Consider the following 24,346-nt stretch of genomic DNA (forward strand, 5'->3'; position numbering starts at 1 on the left):
CTAAAACGTTAATGCAGTCTTTATATGTTAAACTTAAGTGTGTACAACGTGTTCAATCAATGGGGTTACAATTTAAAAAATAACACTATATATTTCGCTGCACATATCTTAAAGAATCATTCCCCAACAGCTAATCTACACTGTATAGTTCTGTCAGCGCCAGATCTGACAGGTGTTGTCCTTACTACCTGTAACAGAGAAATGACTGCATGTAAAATTGCACGAACTGCACAACTATATATGTAAACATAAGCTCACAGGTCCTCTTTCATGGACAAATGCACAAACAGTTTAAGTTCATTGACACAAATGTAATACCTGTGATGATGATATCACCTTCATAGTTGAAGGTTGAGGAAAAGATCTCGTCCGTGTGACCCTGCAAAACCTGCAAACAAGAGCCCGAAGCTACATCCCACAACCTCGCAGTCTTATCTGAGCTGGCTGTCAGCACTTGAGTGCCCTGTGGGTTGAAGCAGATCTGCAAAAAGCAAAAGAATGCAGGAGTTAAGGAGCTGCAAGAGAGCGACAAGAAAGATTAGAAGACAATGTGAAAATTGTAAAAAAAAAAAATCAGGATGAGCATATCTTTCTATTACTTTAAAAAGAGTATGGATAAAATTTGTAATTATAGACATTTAATGAAAACATCACTTTAAGCAAAGTATAGTGGTCAGAAGCAGAATGGTTATTTAAAAAAAAATTATCTTGGTCAACAAGCCAAGCTATCCATCCATCCATCCATTTTCCAAACCGCTTATCCTATTGGGTCGTGGGGGGTCCGGAGCCCATCCCGGAAGCAATGGGCACGAGGCAGGGAACAACCCAGGATGGGGGGCCAGCCCATCGCAGGGCACACTCACACACCATTCACTCACACATGCACACCTACGGGCAATTTAGCAACTCCAATTAGCCTCAGCATGTTTTTGGACTGTGGGGGGAAACCGGAGTACCTGGAGGAAACCCCACGACGACATGGGGAGAACATGCAAACTCCGCACACATGTGACCCAGGCGGAGACTCAAACCCGGGTCCCAGAGGTGTGAGGCGACAGTGCTTTTAGGTACCGTAGCGACCTGGATTGATAACTGGTTAACAGATAGGAAACAGCGAGTAGTTATAAGAGGCACAATGTCACAGTGGGCTTGCGTTCATAGTGGGGTACCGCAGGGTTCGATTTTAGGACCACTATTGTTCCTAATTTACATAAATGATATGGATACCAATATATACAGTAAACTGGTGAAATTTGCAGATGACACCAAGGTGGGTGGTGTAGCAGATACTGAATTAGTGGCTCAGCAGCTACAGCGGGATCTTGATTTAATTAGTGACTGGGCCGATACCTGGCAGATGAAATTTAACGTCGATAAATGTAAGGTACTCCATCTAGGGAGCAGAAATATAAAGTACAGGTATTTCATGGGTGTCACTGAAATAAAGGTAGCTGATCATGAGAAAGACCTTGGTGTGTATGTTGATGCTTCCATGTCCCATTCTCGCCAGTGTGGGGAAGCAATAAAAAAGGCCAATAGGATGTTGGGGTATATCTCCAGGTGTGTGGAGTTTAAGTCAAGGGAGGTAATGCTAAGATTATACAATTCCTTGGTGAGACCTCACCTAGAATATTGTGTGCAGGTTTGGTCACCATATCTTAAAAAGGACATTGTGGCCTTAGAAAAGGTGCAGCGTAGGGCCACAAAAATGATTCCTGGTCTTAGAGGAATGTCATACGAGGAACGGTTACTTGAGCTAAATCTGTTCAGTCTCAAGCAAAGGAGATTGAGGGGGGACATGATCCAGGTATATAAGATTCTAACAGGTTTGGATGCTGTTCAACCAAATAGTTACTTCAGCATTAGTTTAAATACACGAACTCGTGGCCATAGGTGGAAATTAGCGGGAGAACATTTCAAGCTGGATTTAAGGAAGCACTTCTTTACGCAGCGTGTAGTCAGAGTATGGAATAGCCTTCCTGATAATGTAGTGCAAGCTGAATCCTTGGGTTCCTTTAAATCAGAGCTAGATAAGATTTTAACGACTCTGAGCTATTAGTTTAGTTCTCCCCAAGCGAGCTTGATGGGCCGAATGGCCTCCTCTCGTTTGTATAGTTCTTATGTTCTAACCACTGCACCACCATGCCGCCCCCAAGCCAAGCTAATCTTTTGAAATATATAACATTTACTAGTCTAAACTCTAGATTATACCTGTGGTTTTAGTAAACACAGTTTCCTTTGGAAAGCTCAGCATATGTGCCTTCAACAGACAAAATCAATATCTACAGATCGATTGCCAGTAGTGAGAGAGGTGCCTTTTCTACACTTGGGATTAAGAAGCTTTCATGGTATTGTGTGACACTGCACTAATAAAGTAATCAACTGAAGAGTGTTTTCAATCATTGTACGCAATTTCTTGAGGTACATAAAACAGGGCAACAATGGAATGAAAAATGAAGTTTTTAACTCTTGGCTGTGGAATGAACTGCTGTATTGACAATATAAATGGGGTTAAATGGATGCAGCCTTTTTGGAGTGTAACTAGCTAGTAGCTACAAAGATGTAAAACATCAGCTAAAAATAAACTTAAAAAAGCACAAAATGTTTAGTTTTTTTGTTGCCAGATCATACATTGACTGAAAAAGTGATCCCTCAAGTAACTGCTATTTTCCACAATACTCCTATCAACCGGGAGAATCAAGCGTGGATGATGAAAGGAAAGAATGAGTAAACCAGAGACCTGAGTAAACAATGGATTCCAGGTGCAATTTTACTTTGATCACATATCAGTTTATATTTCAATAACACGACAACAACAGCAACTATAATAATAATAATAATAATAATAATAATAATAAATCCAGATTTCAGGGTCAGAGTTTTCATTCTTTACCGATTTTTCCAAATAGTTTTAATCCACTTCATTGCAATGTATTTAGTAGTGTTATAAAACTGCTTTGAAAAAAGCTTATTTTCAGGTTTTAAATGGTGGAAGCCTCCCAGAGAGAAAAAGAAATAATTCATACAAAGATAATATAACGGCTAAGAGAAAGGGACAAAAGACATTCAGAGCCACCACTCAAGGAAAACAGTTTGTGATCATTGCATTCATTCAGCCACAGATATCAGCAAACAGCTGTGACTTTCAAAATGAAATGGTGATGTGGATGTAAATGATGTGTCCCTTACTACCATGCAAATATTCTCGTTTGAGCATGTCCAGGTAAACAACACAGGACAGAACGTTGTTACTGCACAGCATTTTGGAAGAATACGAAAACCCACTACTGGAAGCCCAATATCAATTACATGAAACCTAAGGTACATGTAAGAATAGCATCCCTGTCCAAGACACATGCCCTTGGCAGGCCACACTTTCTGTGGAGTGAATGGGTATTGATTTTGGAGCCATTCATGTCCTTTAGCTAGCCTGCAGATCACAAAGCCTTATAGTAATGCATGTGAATGGCAGTGATGGCAGAGAACTCCTGGACCCATCACCTTAGATATTTCTCCCTCGTGGCCCTCAAGCTTAACAGTGCATTCTCCTCTAGTCGCACTGTGCACTCTTGCTGTTCCTATAAAGACAAGTCAGTTTGTTAGTACAGTGGGACTTTTGGTAAGACACTCAATATAATCTCATTAGAGAAACTAATTCCACAGGAGGATTCGAATAAAGACAAACTCTTTCGATGCTTTGGCACTGTGGTTTTCAATAGAACACAATCACTAAATTCTGTGGCAGTTTATCCCAAAGGTTTTCATACTCTACTCCAGACACTCACTCTCAGAGATATTGTCAGGCCATTTAAACTCTCAGTCTTGTCAGCAGATGTGTCATTTCTGACAAAATAAACAGTAGTGGCTCATTTGTTACTCTTGTGGCACGGGTGTCATTTACAATACCATCAGCAGATGCTGTAGCAATAAGCTGGCCAGTGTAGTTGAAGCAGACATCCAGCACTTCATCCTTGTGACCTGTTAGTGTAGTCACACACTTTCCATTCAATGTGTTCCACACCTAGCAGTCAGATTACAAAATACCAGCATGACACACCAAGTCACATTTCAAATGGTAAAACTACACATTCCAGTCTATAAGGTTGTGCCACTGTTGTTTTTAGTACTATTTGACAAGGAAAATTACAAAATGTTTATCCTTCAAAATAGACTGCTGTTTAGTACCCCATAACAGAGAGCTAACCTTACAGGTCTTATCCATGGATCCAGTGGCGATAAGAGAACCACTCCAGTTAAACTGCACACTGCTAATCTCTCCTCGGTGTCCAGTTAATGTGTATACGAGCCTGAGAACAGAGAAGAGCAGAGGACTTGTACCGTACTCCATCTGAGACAGCACTACAACTGTGCTCAACTCACCTTCCTGATGGAATATCCCAAAGTGACACTGTGTGGTCAAAGGAGCCCGTGACCAGCTGGTTTCCAACCGTGTTGAATGATAGGGAGATAATTTCAGCTGAGTGACCCTGAGGAAAAGGACACTGTGAACAATCTGGGAGATACTATGCAGTCATGCATACAATAGCCATTTGACACTGAATTCTTACTACAGTCCTCTGGGCTAGTTGTCCCAGTAATAAAATCCCCAATAGCTGTGACATGGATACATAAGTACAGGTAATAATAGCATCCCCTGGTTCCCCACTGGCTTTGGATAGAGGGAGCAACCTACATTTCATTATTACTATATATTCAAATAATGCTAAATATAAACGTCAAACAATAGCAAAATAAATGTATTGTACATACAGTAAGTCAAAAGTTTGTGTACAACAGATGGAAATTCTCATGTTATATACTATATCATACTATATCAAATGAGTGAAAGCTGGAACTGAAATTGACAAGAAAACTAAAAATGCTAGATTTCTCAAAACAGTCACCATTTGCCCTGATATAACAGTGTCACAAACAAGAGGAAATCGCTTAAGTTTCAGTAGGAACCGGCAACAATCTGTTTGTGAATTTGCTTTGACTCTCCAATCCAACCTAACAATTTCTATATGCTTGAGGTCTGAGGACTGGGAAGGGCAGTTTCAATTGCCCCTCATTATCTGTCTGTGCCAGACAGGTGTGTATCTTGTGGCATAATGATAACTGCACAATCAGCCATAGCATAGCATTTGAAGAACTCTATTAAACAAAGCTAGTTGAAATTTCTAGATTACCAACTCAGTCACCAGTAAAGCAATTACTACCCAGAACACTGTCTCGAACCATAGTAGGGAGGGAAATTTCACACTGCAATAAACAGTAGTAAATATGCGCAGCCATATACATGTGGGAAACACCTACCACTAGCGTGGCCATTTCTTCCCCTGTGCCGATGTCCCACAATCGGGCTGTGGTGTCCATGCTTCCTGTTGCAATCATGGTGCTTTGAGGGTTGAATGCCAGACATACCTACTTCACATAATGTTCTGTATTACATCATTATTCATTGATTTGCATTAGCCTCATGCTGTAAGCAAGCTCTAATGACTACCATGATAAAATAAAGCAATGAAATAGACAAATAAGCTTTAGTATTATTTTTCCAAATATAAAACAACCAAGCAAGTGACTAATTCTAAAATGTATAATAATGGCTTAAAAACATATACAGTAATCTAGATCTCATTGTAAATCAAGTACAATTTAAATCTTTTAGGAAGCGTAAAGCAGCATACACTTACAATTTCGGCAGTGTGTCCATGAAAAGTATAGTAACATTTGCCTGTTTCGGCACTCCACAGCTTGCATGTCTTATCAAAGGATCCGGTAGCAATTTTGTCTCTGAAGGAAATGAGAAATCAACAAATAATGATACATCATGAGAAGTGTCCTTTCTAATACTGTTTGGGAATTCTGATTATGGTAGTAGGTGTATGCAGAGTGTTGCACTGTATATAAAGCACACTAGTAGGTATGTCTATAGTAGGACTTTATCACTAAAAGGATGTATGCTGTGCAGATGAGCAAACAACAGGGCTTGTGAGTAAATAGTGAGTAAATGTGATAAACTATATACCCATATGGGTTATTGAAGGATATGGCATAGACCACATTCCTGTGTCCAACTAGTGTATGGATCTCTGCTCCTGATGCAGTGTCCCATATCTTACAGGTCCTGTCATAGCTGGCAGTGATGAACCTACAGCCAGTGGGATGGAACAGAGAACGATATTATTTTGCTGTCCTTCATGACAAATCAAACAATGGGGAGTGTTTTAAGATATATAAAACAGATAAACCTACCTTGTTCCAGATTTATTGAAGGCAACATTAGTGAGAGGAAGTATGTGTGCCTGTAGCTTCTAGCAAAGATAAGGAAACATGTAAGGAAAACAGTAAAGTAGGGCCCCACTCTGCTGCATTCATTCATTCAAATTCGTTCTAATGTCATTTTTATGTGTATCCTGCATTCTCTGCAGTAAAGAATATTGTGCTTCTGTTCCATACTGCCATCTACAGGTTTGTTCTTGTATATAACAGGCTGGCCAATATTAGGAAGGCAAGAAACCAAGATTTTGTATAACTTTAATATAGAAAAAGTTCTACAAAATATATAAAATGGCAGGTTTTGTTAATAAGACAATTTGCATTCTTAAATGTGTGTCAATGTGTGTGCTGTATGTCTATCTAGATATACGTGACACATACAGTACTGTGCAAAAGTCTTAGGCAGTCAAAGAAAATGATGTTTAAATGAGCTTCATGTTGGTGTGAAACTATGATTTTGTGTCTGTCAAAGTGTGTTACAGTAGCTTAGCCATATCAATACCTCTCATACAGTCATCCCAGCATTCGCAGCAGCAATCCAACACACTCATTTATTTTTTTACTCGCCTACTAGCACACCCAGCCACCCGTCCATTTTATGCACATTTGACTAATAAATATCTCACTGAGCTATTTAACTAATTAATTAACTAAGTTAATACCTACCTAACTGGTCTGGTGTTGTAATTTATTGAATACATGCAATGACTGCGGTGCCACTGAGGAGAGGTTTGGGAACTGAAGCTGATGATTTCAATGACCTTTTGTCACTGTTAATTTGCATATATTTTAATAGTACGCTGTGTGTTTTTTTTTGTGCAAATATTTGATTACTAGCCAAACAAATAGCTTTCAGCATTATCTTTGACTGCCTAAAGACTTTTGAACAGTACTATATAACTAAGCACCTATAACGTACATTTAGAGTAACAAGTAAAACACTTTATGTAAAAGGATTTTTAAGTATTTGAATTGATTATTTTAATGTCATGAACGGTGCACCTTTACAATAAGGCTTCCCATATAAAGAGTTTATAAACAGTTTATAATCTGGTTATTATTTAAGTTGTAGCACTTTGTAAATTATTAATAGACCATTTTAAACAAGTTAAAACACAGTTTTCCTTTTATTAATGAGTTACTACTATTTACAAAAGGAAGCCTTATTGTAAAGTGGTACCACATGAACTTTTGAAATGTGTCCCACCTAGAATATTATCTGTTGCAAACTGTAGAAGTAAAAACACAAACCTTTTGGTTTGAAAACATAACTTCTGTGTCTTCAACTATATTATATTGCCAGTGTTATGGACAAACTTCATTTCAAGTTCTGAATTTTATAAATAATGTTTCCCATATTGAATGGACATTGTGTCTATTGATATGTCAAAGATTTGTCCAGTTTTAATCATACAACATGACATTTAATAGCAACTGAATTAATTCTTCCATCTGTATCCTGCTTTAAATACACTTTGCTCTTTATACTGCCAGTAAACTGTCAGCTTCAAAAATCGCATAATGTAGCCCAACAGTATAAGTTTTACCTTAAACAGGGAAAACCTGTGGTTATCTGGCTGGTTCAGCTTCTCCTGAAGCCGGTTTAAGAGGTGTTTCAATTTAGGTATGCATGAGTCAGTGATCAGAGGCTCTGTCTCCTTGATGATGTCAATTAACTTCTCGGTGTCACACCTGAATGAATAAAGGTACATAAAAGAAAAATTCCACAATGAAAAAAATGCCATGAATTAGGCAATGCTCACAGCTACAAATAATTGCGACTGGGAAATAGGAAGCACCTTAGAAAAGGTTAATTTAGATCGCATTGTAAAAGATTGAAAAAAATGCTTATTCTGTAGAGATGTATATAATACGTTATATATTCGCGCAGAAATTCAGGACTGTCATGTGTACCAGGGGTCTACTAAACCACAACAAATCGTTTTAATATATACTATATTGGCAAAAGTATTGGGACACCAGGCTTTACACACACATGAACTTTAATGACATCCCATTCTTAATACATAGGTTTTAATATGGAGCTGGCCCACCCTTTGCAGCTATAACAGCTTCAACCCTTCTAGGAAGGCTGTCCACAAGGTTTAGGAGTGTGTCTATGGGAATTTTTGACCATTCTTACAGGAAAGCATTTGTGCTGTTGATAGACAGCAACTTCAGAGAATAGAAGAATGTTTAATTAACATCAAAAAGTGGATGTCAGACAACTTCCTCCAGTTAAATCTAGACATGACTGAGGTCCTTCTTACTGACACTAAAGCCACCAGAAGTAAATTATCTGATATCATAGTCAATCTGGATGGACTACCTATTGCACAAAGTACTAAAAACATTGGTGTTATTCTAGATTCTGATCTTTTGTTTGATGTACATGTTTCTAACATTAGCCGTACTGCCTTCTTTCACAATACAGTCAATCCTCGGATTGCAAGTAACTTGGTTTGCAAGTGTTTTGCAAGATGAGCAAAAATTTGTAATAAATTTTTACTTGATAAACGAGCGAGGTCTTGCAATATGAGTATTACATATACGCTTTGTCTGTCAAGCGTCAAGTGATCACAACTGATCCAATGGTTCTTCTCCTCTTCTCCTCTTTCTTGTCTCCCTCACACCATCCGCGATTCTTTTCAAAGGTAAAGTTAATTTGTTTTATGTATTTTTACTTTATATTTTGTATTAAACATTTTTATATGAATATTTTTGGGTTGTGGAACGAATCATCTGAATTTCCATTATTTCTAATGAGAAAATTCGCTTTGACATACTTTGATATGCTTTTGATATGCTTTGGATTATCGGATTTGGATTTTCGGAACGACTTCTGCACACTGTGCACCTCAGCATGCGTTGTCCCCACTCTGTGATATTTCATAGCCTACCACATCATGGCTGAGTTGCTGTTGTTCCCAATTGCTACCACTTTGTTATAATACCACTAACAGTTGACTGTGGAATATTTAGTAGTGAGGAAATTTCACAAATAGATTTATTTATTGCACAGGTGGCATCCTATCGGTACCACACCTGAGAGTGACCCCTTCTTTCGCAAATGTTTGTACTGTAGAAGCAGTCTGCATACCTAGGTGCTTGATTTATACATCTGTGGCTGTAGAAGTGATTGGAACACCTGAATTCAATGATTTGAAGGGGTGTCCCAATACATTTGGAAAGATAGTGTATATTCAGACCTCTGACGTTCACATGAGACTACACACATTATGAACACAGATCAGGTCAGGGTGGGGAGAGTGCCCTTGTACAGTGCATTGCTGTGCCCAACACACAACGGAACAGCTCAGGATCTCGATTGGCGACCCCTCAGACTAGCACACAGTCCAGCGTAACCTCATGACCCCCCATGCTCTTCCATTCCGTCTACTGACTTGATATGAAGAGGCACCAGAGCCATGAATGTTACTGCCAAGGTAATTTAACCTCTCAACAAGGTCAACATTCTCATTGCAGACAGACACACTGCTGATTATTGTGCCCAAGAGGTCATTAAAGACCTGTATCTTATTTTTGGTCCAGGACAACTGCAAACCCAAACACTTAGAGCCTTTGCTCAGTCCCTCAAGAGCCCCAATCAGAGCTTCCATTAACTCAAGGTAGATCACAACATCGTCTGAAAAGTCAAGATTAGTAAATCTTTCTTTACCAAAAGGTGCTCCACAGCCACTGGGCACCACGACCCTGCCCAACACCCATTCCATGGAAGCATTGAAAAGAGTAGGAACACAGCCCTGATGAACATCAGAATCTACTGGGAAGAACACGAAGGTACTGCTTCTAGCACTCACAGTACAGGTGTACATGCCAGCCTTGATGTCCAGCAACTTCAGTGGGGATCCAACCAAGTCTCAGGACATCCCACAGGGCTACAAAAGAAAGGCTACAAAGAAACCCTGCCGATATTCATGTTCACAATCAATGAGGACTCTCAGTGCCACAATGTAATCAATGGTAGACTTCGTAGGCATAAAACCAGACTGCTCTGGTTACTGATAGGTGAGCAAATGATCACGGATCCTGTTGAGGATGACCCTAGCAAGAACCTTACCCACTTATCTCCCTACAGTTGCCATAATCCAGGCAATCACCCTACACTTTCTAGATAGGAACAACAAGTCCCCTTTTCTAGTCAGTAGGGATGATTGGATAACCTCAGCCTTTCTCCCAAATGGAAGCAAGAATTGCTTGCACTGCCAGGAGGACAGACTGAATAAGTTCACCCCAGATACTAGATGCCTGCGGCCTTCCCTATGCCTAGCTATTTCACCACCCATGCAATCTCAGTGAGATTAGGTGGTTTACAGCTAATTGGAGATTCAGCCTCAAGAAACGTCGACCTAGAGATGTCCAATGTCCTAGCAGGAGCATCAGCTTTAATCAGTTGCTCCAAGTAGCCAATCCTCCAGGTCACAACTGCAGTGTCATCCGTAAGGACCATGCCATCACCAGCCCCAACTCTCAGCCTGCGACTCTCCTTGGAAGAGATTTGGATGTGCACAATGCTTCAATTCCTCTACAAGCAGGACGTAGATTGCTAGATCACAGATGATGTGTCACTTGCTCATAGATTATTCTTTCAAATGCCTTCTTATATGCCTCTTATATGTATGCCTTATATGCTTATCTCATTGCTGGTAGACTGCAGCTGCCATCAAGTCATGCAGAAACTCCTCTTGATGATATCCACAGTACCCTGCGAGATGAAGCACCTCATTCTGGAAACACCAGCAACACCAACACAACACTCAGCAGCCTTCAGGGTCTTATCACAGACAGTCTCCCACATCACATTAAGATCAGCAGTCACACTGAGTGGCAGAACTTTATTATTTAAGGCTAAAGCCAGATTCAGCTCAGCTAACCTCTCGTCATAAGACATTCCTCTAAAACCAGGAATCATTCTTGTAGCCCTATGTTGCACCCTTTCCAAGGCAGTCATGTCCTTTTTAAGGTATGGTGACCAAACCTGCACACAATATTCCAGGTGGGGTCTTACCAAGGAATTATACAATCATAGCATCACCTCCCTTGACTTAAACTCCACACACCTAGAGATGTAACCTAACATCTTATTGGCCTTTTTTGTTGCTTCTCCACACTAGTGAGAGTGGGACAAGGAAGCATCAACATACACACAGGTCTTTCTCATAATCAGCTACCTTTATTTCAGTGGAATCCATAAAATATCTGTACTTTATATTTCTTCTCCCTGCATGGATTACCTTACATTTATCCATCCATCCATCCATCCATCCATCCATCCATCCAACCATCCATCCATTTTCCAAACCGCTTATCTTACTGGGTCGCGGGGGGTCTGGAGCCTATCCTGGAAGCAATGGGCATGAGGCAGGGAACAACCCAGGATGGGGGGCCAGCCCATTGAAGGGCACACTCACACACCAGTCACTCACACATGCACTCCTATGGACAATTTAGTAACTCCAATTAGCCTCAGCATGTTTTTGGACTGTGGGGGGAAATCGGAGTACCTGGAGAAAACCCCATGACGACATGGGGAGAACATGCAAACTCTGCACACATGTGACCCAGGAGGAGACTTGAACCTGCGTCCCAGAGGTGTGAGGCAACAGTGCTAACCACTGCACCACCATGCTGCCCCCACCTTACATTTATCTATGTTAAATTTCATCTGCCAGGTATCAGACGAGTTGCTAATTAAATCAAGATCCCACTGTAGCCTCTGTACTGCTAGTTCAGAATCTGCTACACCACCCACCTTGGTGTTGTCTGCAAATTTAAGCAGATTACTGTATGTATTGGTATCAATATTTTTAATGCAAATTTCAAATAACAGTGGTCCTAAAACTGAACCCTGCGGTACCCCACTATGAACGCAGGTCCACTGTGACATTGTGCCTCAAATAATTACTTGCTGCTTCCTGTCTGTTAACCAGTTTTCAGTCCAAGCTGCTACAGTTCCTAAAATCCCTGCAGCCTTGAGCTTTAGCAGGAGCTGTTTGTAGGGGACAACATTAAAAGTCTTCTAAGTAGATCAAAATCTAAGTAGATGACATCGTAGGCCTTTTTGTGATCAATTTCTAGCTTCCTCAAAGAACTCAAGTAGATTAGTTAAACAGGATCTACCTCTCCTAAATCCATGTTGGTTATCCCACAGAATGTTATTTGAATCCAGGTAATATACTATTGTAATTTAAATTAATATTGGATTATAGCTTGCATTACTTTTCCAGTTATGCTAGTAAAGTCCCTCATTTCTTTTAAAACTATAAGTAAGATGTCATCAGGGCCCAATAATTTATTCATTTCGAGCTTAGCTAGGTTTTGTAGCACATCAGCTTCAGTTACACATATATTGGCCATAGATAACGCTGAGATGAGGAACAAGTCGGCTTTTGGAGTTAAAATATTGGGATAAATGCCATCCTCAGCCTACAATGCAATCTTATTTGGACATTCCTCTAAGCAAGTATAATATTATTTTTAAACTGAACCTGTATACTCAGATACTCCTACTTTGTTCCAACATCATTAGTTATTTTCCATTTTGCACTTTTAAAAAATTTCCATGCCTCTTCAACAGTTTTATTGTTTAACTCCATCCAGTTTACTTTCCAATTTCAGTCTCATACCATTAAAGTTAGCCTTCCTAACATTATATATTTTTCTTAACACTTACAAACAAAACGGGCAGTGAAATCTGTTGGAACATGTGCGAAAGTCCTATTTTTTTTTTTTTTTATTTTTATTGAGCAAATGAACAAAATACATGAAACACTGCACATGTAAAGAGGCCAACCAGGATGAATGTCACAAATTACACTGCAAAAGCATAATTAACAAATATGTCATATATTTTTACCACTTTCCTGTTCTTAATTTTACTAAGTGTGGTGCCATAGTCCTTTAACTGGAAACTGTTGCTGGTCTAAAATAGCAGCTCTGCACTCTGGCCCTTGTCCATTCCGCTAGTACCATGCTCTGCAGTATTACAGTTTTTTTCGATTGTTTTTGGAACATTTCTCAAATAGTATTTCCAGATGTTTTAGTTCATATATGCACATGGTTTTGTACACTTGTCTTCATTTGGCACAGTTTTCAGTTGCTTTAGTCTTGTTGGTTAAATAATTTATGTAATTTCTCCACTGTAATAATTTTACACCCAAAACTATATATATGTATGTGATCATCATATTATCCACCACATGCAAAACCGTTAACCAAGCTATCAAAATGATTTTAAAATATATTCAATAAATTGCAGTGATACGACATTGTTGTGTTTTTGCTACTCATGGTACATGATTTGGTATGATTTTGTTCTTGTGTTGCCATTTTGCTGTTTTTTCTGTTATACAGTGCTGTGTGACTTTTTTGTTTGCTACTGTCCTATGTTTTTACATTTGAAGATGTTACATATGCATGCGAGCGAGTGCTTTCTTTTGCCAGTGAACTTTATATACTGTAATGCAGAGCCTTGCAATGTTGAATCTGTTGTCTGAGAAATGAGAAAGTGGTAATTGACTAGGCCTATCATTCAGAATTGTGAAGCTCAGGAGCATATTACACTGATATACTGACAATAAATCTAAGCACTTTGATGCTCAAGATTAAAACAATGCAAATTGTACTTTTCATTTTGGTGGCAGTATAATTCATTGGTGGAATTATTTGCTTTTGAGACACGATTTAATTTTTTTTGGGTAAGTTACAGGCTTTTGGAACTAAATCATAGTGTTCTACTATATGCATGAACTGTTTGAGAAATGCTGTTAGTCTTGATAATATTAAGCATGTTTCATGAAATGTGCCAAAGCAAAGAAAACCTGTAAATAGACTTTTTCTTCGTTCACTTATATTTAGTGCAGACTACCTTAAATTCCAACGGCTATCCGGCTGATCAAAATATCCGGCTGAACGTACAATATTCTACATACGATATACTATACAAACTGCATATGTCAAAATGATATTTGTGTATATTTAAATTGTGCGCATATTATACAGAATTAATCTTGAAGCAGAACTTACCCCGGAGATAAATCCAGCAGATCAATAGACTTCGTATTAAATTTCCCGGCTTTCTCATATTCGAGGATTATTCCTGTAAAGGTACACGTTTATGTAGGAGCTGAGCGTAGAAGACCATCTTAGCGAAAATTAGATGAATGTTTATTTAATTGCTTTCTTCTTTTAGCAACGTTATTCAAATTTTAATTGGTTATGTTAAATGCCAAGAAAGTAAGAAAGCGGGATACTATTGCCAAACAAATACATAGGCTTACTGAAGTGTTAAATTCACACACTAGTTTAATAATAATAATACACATTAATAAGAAAACAATGTTTAGCGCATAATAAAAATATATTTGCAATACCTGGGGGGTAATATCTGAGGAGAAATCGCTTAAGCTTCATTGCAATCAGGTCGGAGACTGTAAACAGAGAGTCACCATGACAACGCAATGTGATCACAAGCTTTTGTTATACGGCACACGCAGCGCCATTTCATGTATTACAACTGATACTATTTTAAATCTTTAAAATGAACTTGAATGGATTTTACCATATTTTATTTGGCAAACAGTGGCTATAGTTAGATATGCGCGGGTACTGGAAGCTGGATAGAAATGTATGCTAAGACGCTATCTCGTAGTTTCAGTGTAACTTATAAATCAGTGTGTCAGTTGCGAGCAAAGTGACAATTCTTTGGATGTGTTTTCCATGCCCATATGAACACGGATGAGCTTGACACAAATATCTGTTTGTGCATATCCTCCGTTATCAGCTAAATTGGTGGTGGGCACCAAAACTGAAGAGCTCATGTCAATGATTACAGACAATTATGCTTTCAGGCAGAGATGGGCACAACTACATCAAGAAGTATTTTACTACAAATTACAAATACTTGCTTATCAAATGTAACAAAATAAAATACAAAATACCGGTGTGAGAAAATGTATTTAATTAAAACTGATTTGTAATTTGAAAATACAAAAATACGTGTGAAATAGTAACAGTACATTACGAATAGGGGAGACCGGGGATGGTTGTAAGATTTCTTTTTTGACATTTTTGCATGTACCTAGGAGCTCTTCTATCTAATCGCATTCAAATTTTGATACAAATTACCACTTGTCTTCTATTAACTGACGCAGGCTTTTATTTCTTTATCAGAAACAGAAAATGAATGGTTTAGCCTCAAACACATGGAGTGAAATGCTGCAATTTACCCTATATTCGGTGAAAGTTGTAACACAGTCCTGGGTTAAATGTAACATATTATACTGTAAACGATGTAAAAAAAATGTACACGTTATTCAAAGTTTTTTATTTTGTTTTTTTTTTTTGGGGGGGGGGGGGTGGTTCAACAGAATTTGTGAGTGTGTATACATATGTGTACAATATATATATGTTAACTAAAACATATAGCTGAAATCAACTAAAATCGAAAATCATACTAAAACCAAACAAAATGTGCAGCTGTGCACCACTTGTAATAACTGAATAACAGTGTGTGTGCTTGTGTGATGTTAATCATCATTATAACCACAGATGTTTTGATCTCCTGCTGATGTACAGGTTTGATGGGCCCACCTTGGACATTCTGTGCCAGGGATGGGGGACCTGATCCATGAGAGCCGGTAATAGTGTTTTCGGTGGCCAAGACTTGTCGATGTGAATGGAGGTTATCCTGGCTAATATATACCAATATATGGGTTACTGTGGCAAAAATCACAGATGTTTATGTTAATGATGATTGCAGACTCCTTTGTGTATTGGGGGAGCGGGGAGCGATCAGATTTGCCAGTCCAACACATCCCACAGATGCTTGACGTATACAAGACCATGTACATGATGCGGCAAAATGGGATTCCTCAGATTAGGCCATCATCTTTCATTGTGCCAAGATCCAGTTCCGAAGCCTTCATGCCCATTATAGGGACTTTCAATGGCAGACAGGGATTAGAACTCTGGTTTGCAGTACAGAGTTCCATTTATATGCTATATGGACAAGTATTGGGACACCGGACCATTACACCTGCAAGAACTTTTATGACATGTCATCTAAATCTATAGGGAACAAAATGGAGTTTGTCTCCCCTTTGCAGCTATAACAGCTGCCATTCTCCTGGGAACACATTTCCACTGCTCCAAAGTTCAGTGGCTGCATGCTTTACACGACTCTCTCCAACACATGGCACTGGGCTTAGTGATGTAAGGCTTGCTTGCAGTTGCTCGGCCATGGAAGCCCATTTCATGAAGCTGCCGTTGCACAGTTTTTGTGCTGGGGTTAATGCCAGATAAAGTTCGGAACCCTGCAGTAATTGTGTCAACAGAGCGTTGGTGAATTTCATGCACTATGGGCCTTGGCATTCGGTGACCCTGTTGTGATACATTGCTGAGATGTGTTTTCCCTAAATGCTTCCACTTTGCAATAATACCACTTACGATTGACCATGGAAAATCTAACAGGGACGAAATTTCACAAACTGGGTTATTGTAAAGGTGACGACCTATGACAGTACCACACTTGAATTCACTGAGCTCTTCAGAACATCCCATTCTTTAACAAATGTTTGTACACCTAACTGCATGGCTATGTGATTGATTTTATACACCTGTGGCAATGAATGATAGGTCTGAATAAAATATCTGAATTCAATGATTGACGTGTGTTGTAATATTTTTGTCCATATGGTGCATATATACAACCCCATTTCCAAAAAATTTGGGATGCTCTATAAAATGCAAATGAACAAAACAGAATACAATGATTTACAAATGATTTACAAATCATATAAACTCATATTTAACTGATAATAGAACAAAGACAACATACATGTTGAAAATGAGAAATGTAATTGTTTCATGACAGAAATACGCTCAATTTGAATTTGAGGAAGTGTAGCCGGTGTGAGTCACCATTGCCGGCGCCGCCAACAAGCCAATGCGTCCTGCTACTGCTGCAGCAAAGTTGGATGTATCTCGTCCCCCCATCACAACTCAGTACAGCCACCAGGGAGGCTCCAAATAGGTGGCGCCATGAGGTGAAACATTGGGCATTTGCCCGCCAACATGGAGACACTTACCAGTCAAGCATACCTGGATACCTACAGCAGTTATAGGCTGACCTGGCACTGCAAGGCTTTCTTATAGCGCTCTGTCAGCCCCTGTATTCTGCCACCCCAGCCACCTTGCTCAGAGAAATGCAGCTATCTGATTCGAGAAATTGATAATCTGTGCTTACTGCATCAAAACTTGTTGAACTGCATGCGAACAGTGGAAGGGGCCTTTGTATGGAGAACTGAACTACTCTAAGCAAAAGACCCAAGAGTTAAAAATACTCTTAAGATGTTGGAATATATATGCATCTATCTGTAAATGGAATAAGAGACATTATACCTTATTATAGGGATATAGGCTCACAGATGTATGCATATATGTTTTAACCATATGCAGAATTAAGAATTATATTACCATAATGCCTAATTTCTGCCATAGAATTAGTTGACGCTTCGTTTCAACAAGAGTTAGGTCTAGCAGAATAAGATCAAGTTGGATTAGGAGGCATTTAGCATTATTGATGTTAGGTTACAGCGAATACATTTACTACTGTAAAACTAATACTGTTCATGCAATTCACTTCAGCTCCTAGCTTTTATAATCAAATTTTCTTTAGGCAAGGACACAAATAACCAAAATGTTGAATTTAGTTAAATTGAAAATTGATTAAAGAGCTTGAAATACTGAATATTGTAAACTGACAGCAAAAAAAGTAAATCCCATTTTAGGAATTAAGTGGCCCCAATTCAGTATTTGTGGGAATGTTAAACTAAATTGTGTACATGATGTAATACATTTTGCCCACGTTTATATCATTAGTATACTGTATATGTTACAGTTGTTACTGTTTTGTCACAGAAAATGTTGGTCATACTGTAAATAAGAAATAAATAGAAAATAAATATTTAGAGACATAATAATATAAATTACGCTGCAAGACATGGACATTAAGACAGCAAAGAAATACAGGTAACCACCTTATCGGTGGACTTACATATGTCACAATAAGGACTCACAGCATCCAGCTTAAAAAAATTACATTTATTGCCTTTCATATTTCCAAATGATCCATTCCGTACATCTAGAAATTGTACAGTTTGCGGGGTGTGGGAGGAGTATGAATTAGATGGTTTGAGCTGGTGACAGGGCTATCTGGGGAATACTGCTGTCATTCAAAAACCCCTCTTTTTGCCATAGAATTATTATACAACATAATAACTCACAAATACATGGAACTATTTCCATTACTTACAAGGCTGCCACCAGTTCAGCATTCCATACTACCCAATGGGTGCACTACAGTATGTCTCCCATTCCAACTTGATCTTATTCTGCTACACCTGGCACTTGTGCAATCAAAGCTTCTGCTATGGCAAAAAATATATATGCATAATTGTCATCTAAGTCATGTGTTCCCAAACATTTGAGTCTACAACCCCCAACATAAGAGAGTGTCAGAGAGCCACATTTTTCATTATTAATCGATTAGGGAAGGGCGCATTGGTAAATGTTGCCATCTGGGGTTGGGGGGGGGCTCATCTCGCAAGATTTTGCTGATGATTTTAGTAATTTAATTTGTAATGTACTCTGGAAATCATCTTGCAATCCCACCCCCAGAGTCCATCACTAACAAGCCTTAACAAGCCACAATTGTTACACATTAGTCTCATCAGACTTGTTGCTGCTAGGATCTGGCCTAGAAGAGACCACTGCCATGTCTGGCCCAGGAAAGGCTGCCTCCGTGCCCAGCCCAGGTGAGGTCTCCACCTATTTCCCCAAACCTCTAAAACCCTGTTTATAAGAGGTCCTGACCGGGTCTAGACCAGAAGGGGTTGCTGCTGCATCTATTCTAGAAGGCTGCTTTGCCTGCGCTCCAGGCTCTTGATCAAGCAACGACTGTGTCCCTCATTTGCTTTCAATTGTCCAGGATTTACCTTGTTTTGCCTCTGCCAGTCTCGCCTCAGCCCTTTTTGCCTGTAGATGTCCCGACTCAGTCCTGTTTGCCTCCAGAAGTCCTGGCTCAGTCCGGTCTAAAGACATCCTTTAAGTGTCCCATCAGATCCAGTCTTCTCCCGTCCTGTTCGGCAGACACCTGCCTCTTCCCTTGAGGTCCCACCAGATCATGTATCTTCCCTTGAGGTCCTGTCAGATCTTGACTCATCTCTTGAGGTTCCACAAGATCCTGCCTCTTCCCTTGAGGATGGCCCGATTCCCAGCCTGTTCCTGCATACCAGTTCCTGTTCCCCAACGTCCTGGTGGGGCCACCTCGCTGTGCCCCGATGACCAGCTAGGGCCCGCCTTGCATTTCCTGACATCCAGCCGACACCTGCCTCACTGTTTCCCGATGTCCAGCCAACACCCTCCTCATTGTTCCCTGAGGTCCCATTAGCACCCACCTAGTCATTGTCATGTGATCACCTGTTGCCATTGCCTTTTACTGTCATCGCTCAGGTACTTGCTGTGTTGTCTTCTCCAGAAAACACCCTGTCGTCTCAAGTGGTCACCATTGGCCTGATGTCCATCTCTCAGCTGCTGCCAATCCAGAGTGGATGGACTTGGACTTGGATAAGGCTCAGTTAGAGGACTTAGAGTGGGATCCTGCTCCATGGGGCCCCACCTCAGTCACACATGCACACCAATCTATGCTGTCATTGGAATAAATTTTTACTTGCAGAAGGCTTCGTTAGTTCTTAATCTGGAGAAGCATGAATTTGGACAGGGCACAGTCACTCACCTAGGAAAATTAGTGGGTCCTGGTAGAGTCAAGCCTCTGGATGTCAAGGTCCAAGCTATTGCCTTATTCCCAGTTCTGCAAACAAAATGACACCTGAGATGGTTCCTAAGGATGGCAGGCTATTTCCACTATTTCTGCAGAAACTTTTCTGATGTTGTATTGTCCCTTACCCACCTGCTCCATAAAAAATCCTAACCCTAACCCTAACCCTTTAGTTTGGTCTACCAATTATCAATCCACCTTCGACTCAATCAAGTCCTTGCTCACTAGCTCCCCTTTGTTAGCCGCACCTGATTTTAAAAGACCTCTTAAGTTGGATGTAGATGCTAATAGTACTGGGGCTGGCGCTGCCCACCTCAGGGAGGGTGATGATGGCCTAAACCACCCTGTCTGTTATTACTCGAAGAAATTATTTAAGAACCAGCTAGCCAATAGTACTTTTAAGAAAGAAGACCGCACCCTTTTATTTACCTTACAACTTTTTAAAGTTTACGTTGGAGAATGTACCAATCCTGTTATAGTTTTTACTGATTACAATCCTTTTGTATTTCTAAATCTAATGTGCAATCCCAAAAGGTCAAAAGTGATTTTATTTTGCCTGGTGGCTGAGCTTTCATTTTAAAAACTGCCATTGTCAGGCCTTTGTTGAAGACAAATAATCCTGAAGGTACTCTACTTAGTAATCATAGGTCAGTCTCTAACCATTTCTTGCTAAAATAATTGAGAAAGTTGCATCTATTCAGTTGATCGATTACCTTAACACTAATAATCTCATTGATGTGTTTCAGTCTGGCTTTCAGGTGTGTTACAGTACTGAGATGATTCTTCTGAAAAGGCTAAATAATTTAACATTAAACGGAGACTCAGGTTACGTCTCCATTCTAGTTCTTTTAGATCTCAGTGCTGCCTTTGACATGGTAGACTATGAGATTCTGCTGAACCAGCTGTACGCCTGAGTACCTCTCTGTGTACAGTCTTGGACTGATTCAGATCATACCTAAGTGGGTGGGAATACTGTGTTGCACTTGAAACCTATGTCTCAAAGCATCAAACTATTAGATGTGGAGTCCCCTTTAACTCAATTTTAGGCTGTATACAATTTAACCATTACATGCTACCACCGTCATGTATAATATATGAACATAAAATCAGCTTTCATCATTATGCAGATGCCACAGAGCTATATCTGTCTCTAGCTCATTATTGCCCATGAGTCTATCCATTACTTGCTTGATAAAAAAAAACTCTTGTGTAGTCTACCTAAGAAACCTCTTTTAAATCTACAACAAGTCCAGAATTCCGTTGCTAGAGTATTAATACCCACCAGTTGCAGGGATCACATTACACCTACTCTGAAATCCAAGCACTTACTTCCTGTGGCTTTTAGGAGTAATTTTAAAGTTCTTTTGCTAAATTTAAAATGTTTATATGGTCTAGCTCCAACCTACCTCAGTGACATGATTGTAAAGTATGTCCTATAGAGATCACTCAGATTACCCGGGAATAATTTACTGAATATTCCTAAAACAAAGTTAAGGAGGAAGAAGACAACTTTTTGCCACGAATGGAAAATAACTTATTACGAAATAAAGCAGGAGTATCTAAGTCTACAGGTTGAGTTAAAAAATGACATTAGACTCGCCATGGGGAAAGGAAGATTGCATTGGAGGCTAAGGATGACATTATACGTTTCTTCCAATATTTTAACTCCAAAAGTATGGCCTGATATTTGTGCCACTAGAAACTATAAATAGAAATATGAATAGTGTATATTTGAATCTGCAGTTGTTGCATTAAAAACTGAATCTGAATTTATTAGTTTGAATCTGAATTCCAGTAACTTGAAGCTGCATTTATCCTACCTGGAAAATGTAACACTCTATACTTACAAATTCACTTCTCCCAGTTCAATTTCAGTTCGGAAATTCAATTTCAGTTTATTGAGATGCACAATCCGGGTCCTTGAGGAAAAGTAATCTTGATTTAATTAGAGACTGGGCTAATACCTGGCAGATGAAGTTTAACATACATAAATGTAAGGTAATCCATGCAGGAAGCAGAAATACTGTATGAAGTACAGATATTTTATGGGTTCCACTGAAATAAAGGTAGCTGACTCCTGGCACGCCCTTATTGCTCCCCTGGGCCTGACACCACATTTCACACAACACTAGGGCTTTGAGGGGTAGTGGGGAGGTGCGCCGAGACTCTGCCCCTCAATTTTTACTTACATATTAGACACCACATGACACCAGGGCTGAGGAGGTGGGTTGAGGCAGGTGGGGCTCTGCCGTCTGCCAGCGGTGGGGTGCCCGTGCCTCGACTGCTCGCCCGCTTTTTGCACTTGAGTCATATACACAGTCCATACTACATCCTACTTGGTGGGCTCCCGGTTAGCAGGGCCCTCTGGCCCTGGACCCGCTTGCCTCAGTGGGGGGGTCGCGGGCGAGACTGAGGGACGCTCTGTGCGTTCCCCCTCTGTGGGCCTCCTTGTATGGGGCCCCCTTAGTCTCTCGCGGGCTTTCTCTTGGGTTGGGTGGGTTGTTGTCTCGGAGATGCGTGGCTGTGGACCTTTGTGCCGTGGGGGCGCTGGGGTGGCCTCGGCGGCTTCAATTACCAGCACATCCAATGATATTTGTAAAATTATTACTATTATTATTATTATTGTTGTTGATATTATTGTTATAATTTTTTATTGTTGTCATCATTAGCCTGCTATTACTGTTTTGTAGGAATTATTAGCTCAGGTAAATTTTAATATCTCCACCAATATGTTTTGAAATTAATTAACTTTAATTAATTATTATTTAATGCTGATTATTAACCAATTGTTATGCCGAATGGTCGGCTCCTCCAAACTCAATTGCGAATCCCCATGAGTCTGTTAATGTGGGACTTAAATGGGATTCATTAATAACCAGTATCGCTTAATAACCTGGGTTAGTAGGCTCGTCCAGCGAACTGCGTCACCAGGTAATGTAAACGATCGGTAGCGAAGCTCCCCTCACGGCCGATGAGAGAGAGTCTCGCGATATTTCAGGCGAGTTTTGAGGTTTCAGAGCGTAGTAGCCAGATCGCACAGAGGCAGGGACTATTGTGAGCACTCAATGACGGAGGCTGAAGTTGTGTAAAAAGACATGCATTTATTCCTACAACTAACATAAGACAGACATTACACCTAACAAACAATAAACATGAAATAACGGAAAAGACACAAACGATGTAATCATGAAAATGCAGTGACCAGATTTAAAATGATTAACCTGAAAAGGGAAAAACTGTTCTGCAAAGCAAGCAGTTTGTAGGAATATAAACCTAAAGGAATATAGCAGGTGAATAGGACAGTTTAGGTTGTTAGAAAGGAAAGGAAGTTGGTTTACTTGGATGCAGGAAAGAGGGAGGTCTTTGCAGTTGGTTGCAGTGGCTGATGAGCTGATGGGTGATGGCTCTCAGGGAGGCGCGGTGTTTGCAGCGGTTGTTGGAGTGGAGTCCCTCCGGTTTTTTCTTCTGGTGAAGCTTGGGTTGAGTTGCAGTTCTTTGGGTCTTCACCGACGGGCTTCAAGAACGCTGCTTATTTCTCCTTTTTCTTCCCTTTTCCTCCCGATTTTCTCCGCCGCTTTGTTCTGAGATGCCAGGTTTTATAGCATAAGGTTCGTGATTAGGAGTGACCAGGAATTCGAGTCCTGGACCAATGGCTGACCATCCATTTGGCGGGCTTTCGGAAGGGGGTCGGTATCAGTCCTTTTGGGATTTATGACCAGACTGACTTCTCTGGTAATGATGATTTTCATTAGGCTGGTGTAACTTTTGATATATCCACTTTTGTGTTAACCACTGACCAGATTTGGAAACTGGAGTGATTTTCCTTCGGTTTGATACCAAACATGCCATACTAGCCGTTAGTGATGGACTCTGGGGGTGGGATTGCAAGATGATTTCCAGAGTACATTACAAATTAAATTACTAAAATCATCAGCAAAATCTTGCGAGATGAGCCCCCCCCCCCCCCCCCCCAACCCCAGATGGCAACATTTACCAATGCGCCCTTCCCTAATCGATTAATAATGAAAAATGTGGCTCTCTGACACTCTCTTATGTTGGGGGTTGTAGACTCAAATGTTTGGGAACACATGACTTAGATGACAATTATGCATATATATTTTTTGCCATAGAATTAGCAGAAGCTTTGATTGCACAAGTGCCAGGTGTAGCAGAATAAGATCAAGTTGGAATGGGAGACATACTGTA

At 40.0% G+C, this 24,346-nt stretch overlaps 1 protein-coding gene across 1 annotated transcript; it reads right to left on the bottom strand.

Moving 5' to 3' along the window:
* Positions 1-9: 9 nt before the first annotated feature.
* Positions 10-14,755, bottom strand: daw1 (dynein assembly factor with WDR repeat domains 1). Its single transcript, XM_048982406.1, has 13 exons — positions 14,676-14,755; positions 14,329-14,401; positions 7,830-7,974; positions 6,259-6,317; positions 6,032-6,154; positions 5,697-5,796; positions 5,317-5,424; positions 4,381-4,487; positions 4,205-4,307; positions 3,907-4,021; positions 3,502-3,578; positions 319-481; positions 10-188 (listed from the first exon to the last, which is right to left on the bottom strand). The coding sequence occupies exons 1-13, from the start codon at positions 14,713-14,715 to the stop codon at positions 154-156; spliced, it is 1,248 nt and encodes a 415-aa protein (XP_048838363.1). The 5' UTR covers positions 14,716-14,755; the 3' UTR covers positions 10-153.
* Positions 14,756-24,346: the final 9,591 nt, after the last annotated feature.

This window comes from Brienomyrus brachyistius, chromosome 17 (genome assembly GCF_023856365.1).
Source record: "Brienomyrus brachyistius isolate T26 chromosome 17, BBRACH_0.4, whole genome shotgun sequence".
Lineage (NCBI taxonomy): Eukaryota > Metazoa > Chordata > Actinopteri > Osteoglossiformes > Mormyridae > Brienomyrus > Brienomyrus brachyistius.

What these genes read in the sequence shown, in the direction of transcription:
- daw1 (XM_048982406.1), bottom strand. Translation starts at nt 14,715, where the DNA reads ATGAAGCTTAAGCGATTTCTCCTCAGATATTACCCCCCAG. An exon ending in TTCAATAAATCTGGAACAAG is followed by an intron (nt 6,155 to 6,258) that starts GTAGGTTTATCT and finishes CACTGGCTGTAG; the next exon opens with GTTCATCACTGCCAGCTATG. An exon ending in AGGTGATATCATCATCACAG is followed by an intron (nt 189 to 318) that starts GTATTACATTTG and finishes TCTCTGTTACAG; the next exon opens with GTAGTAAGGACAACACCTGT.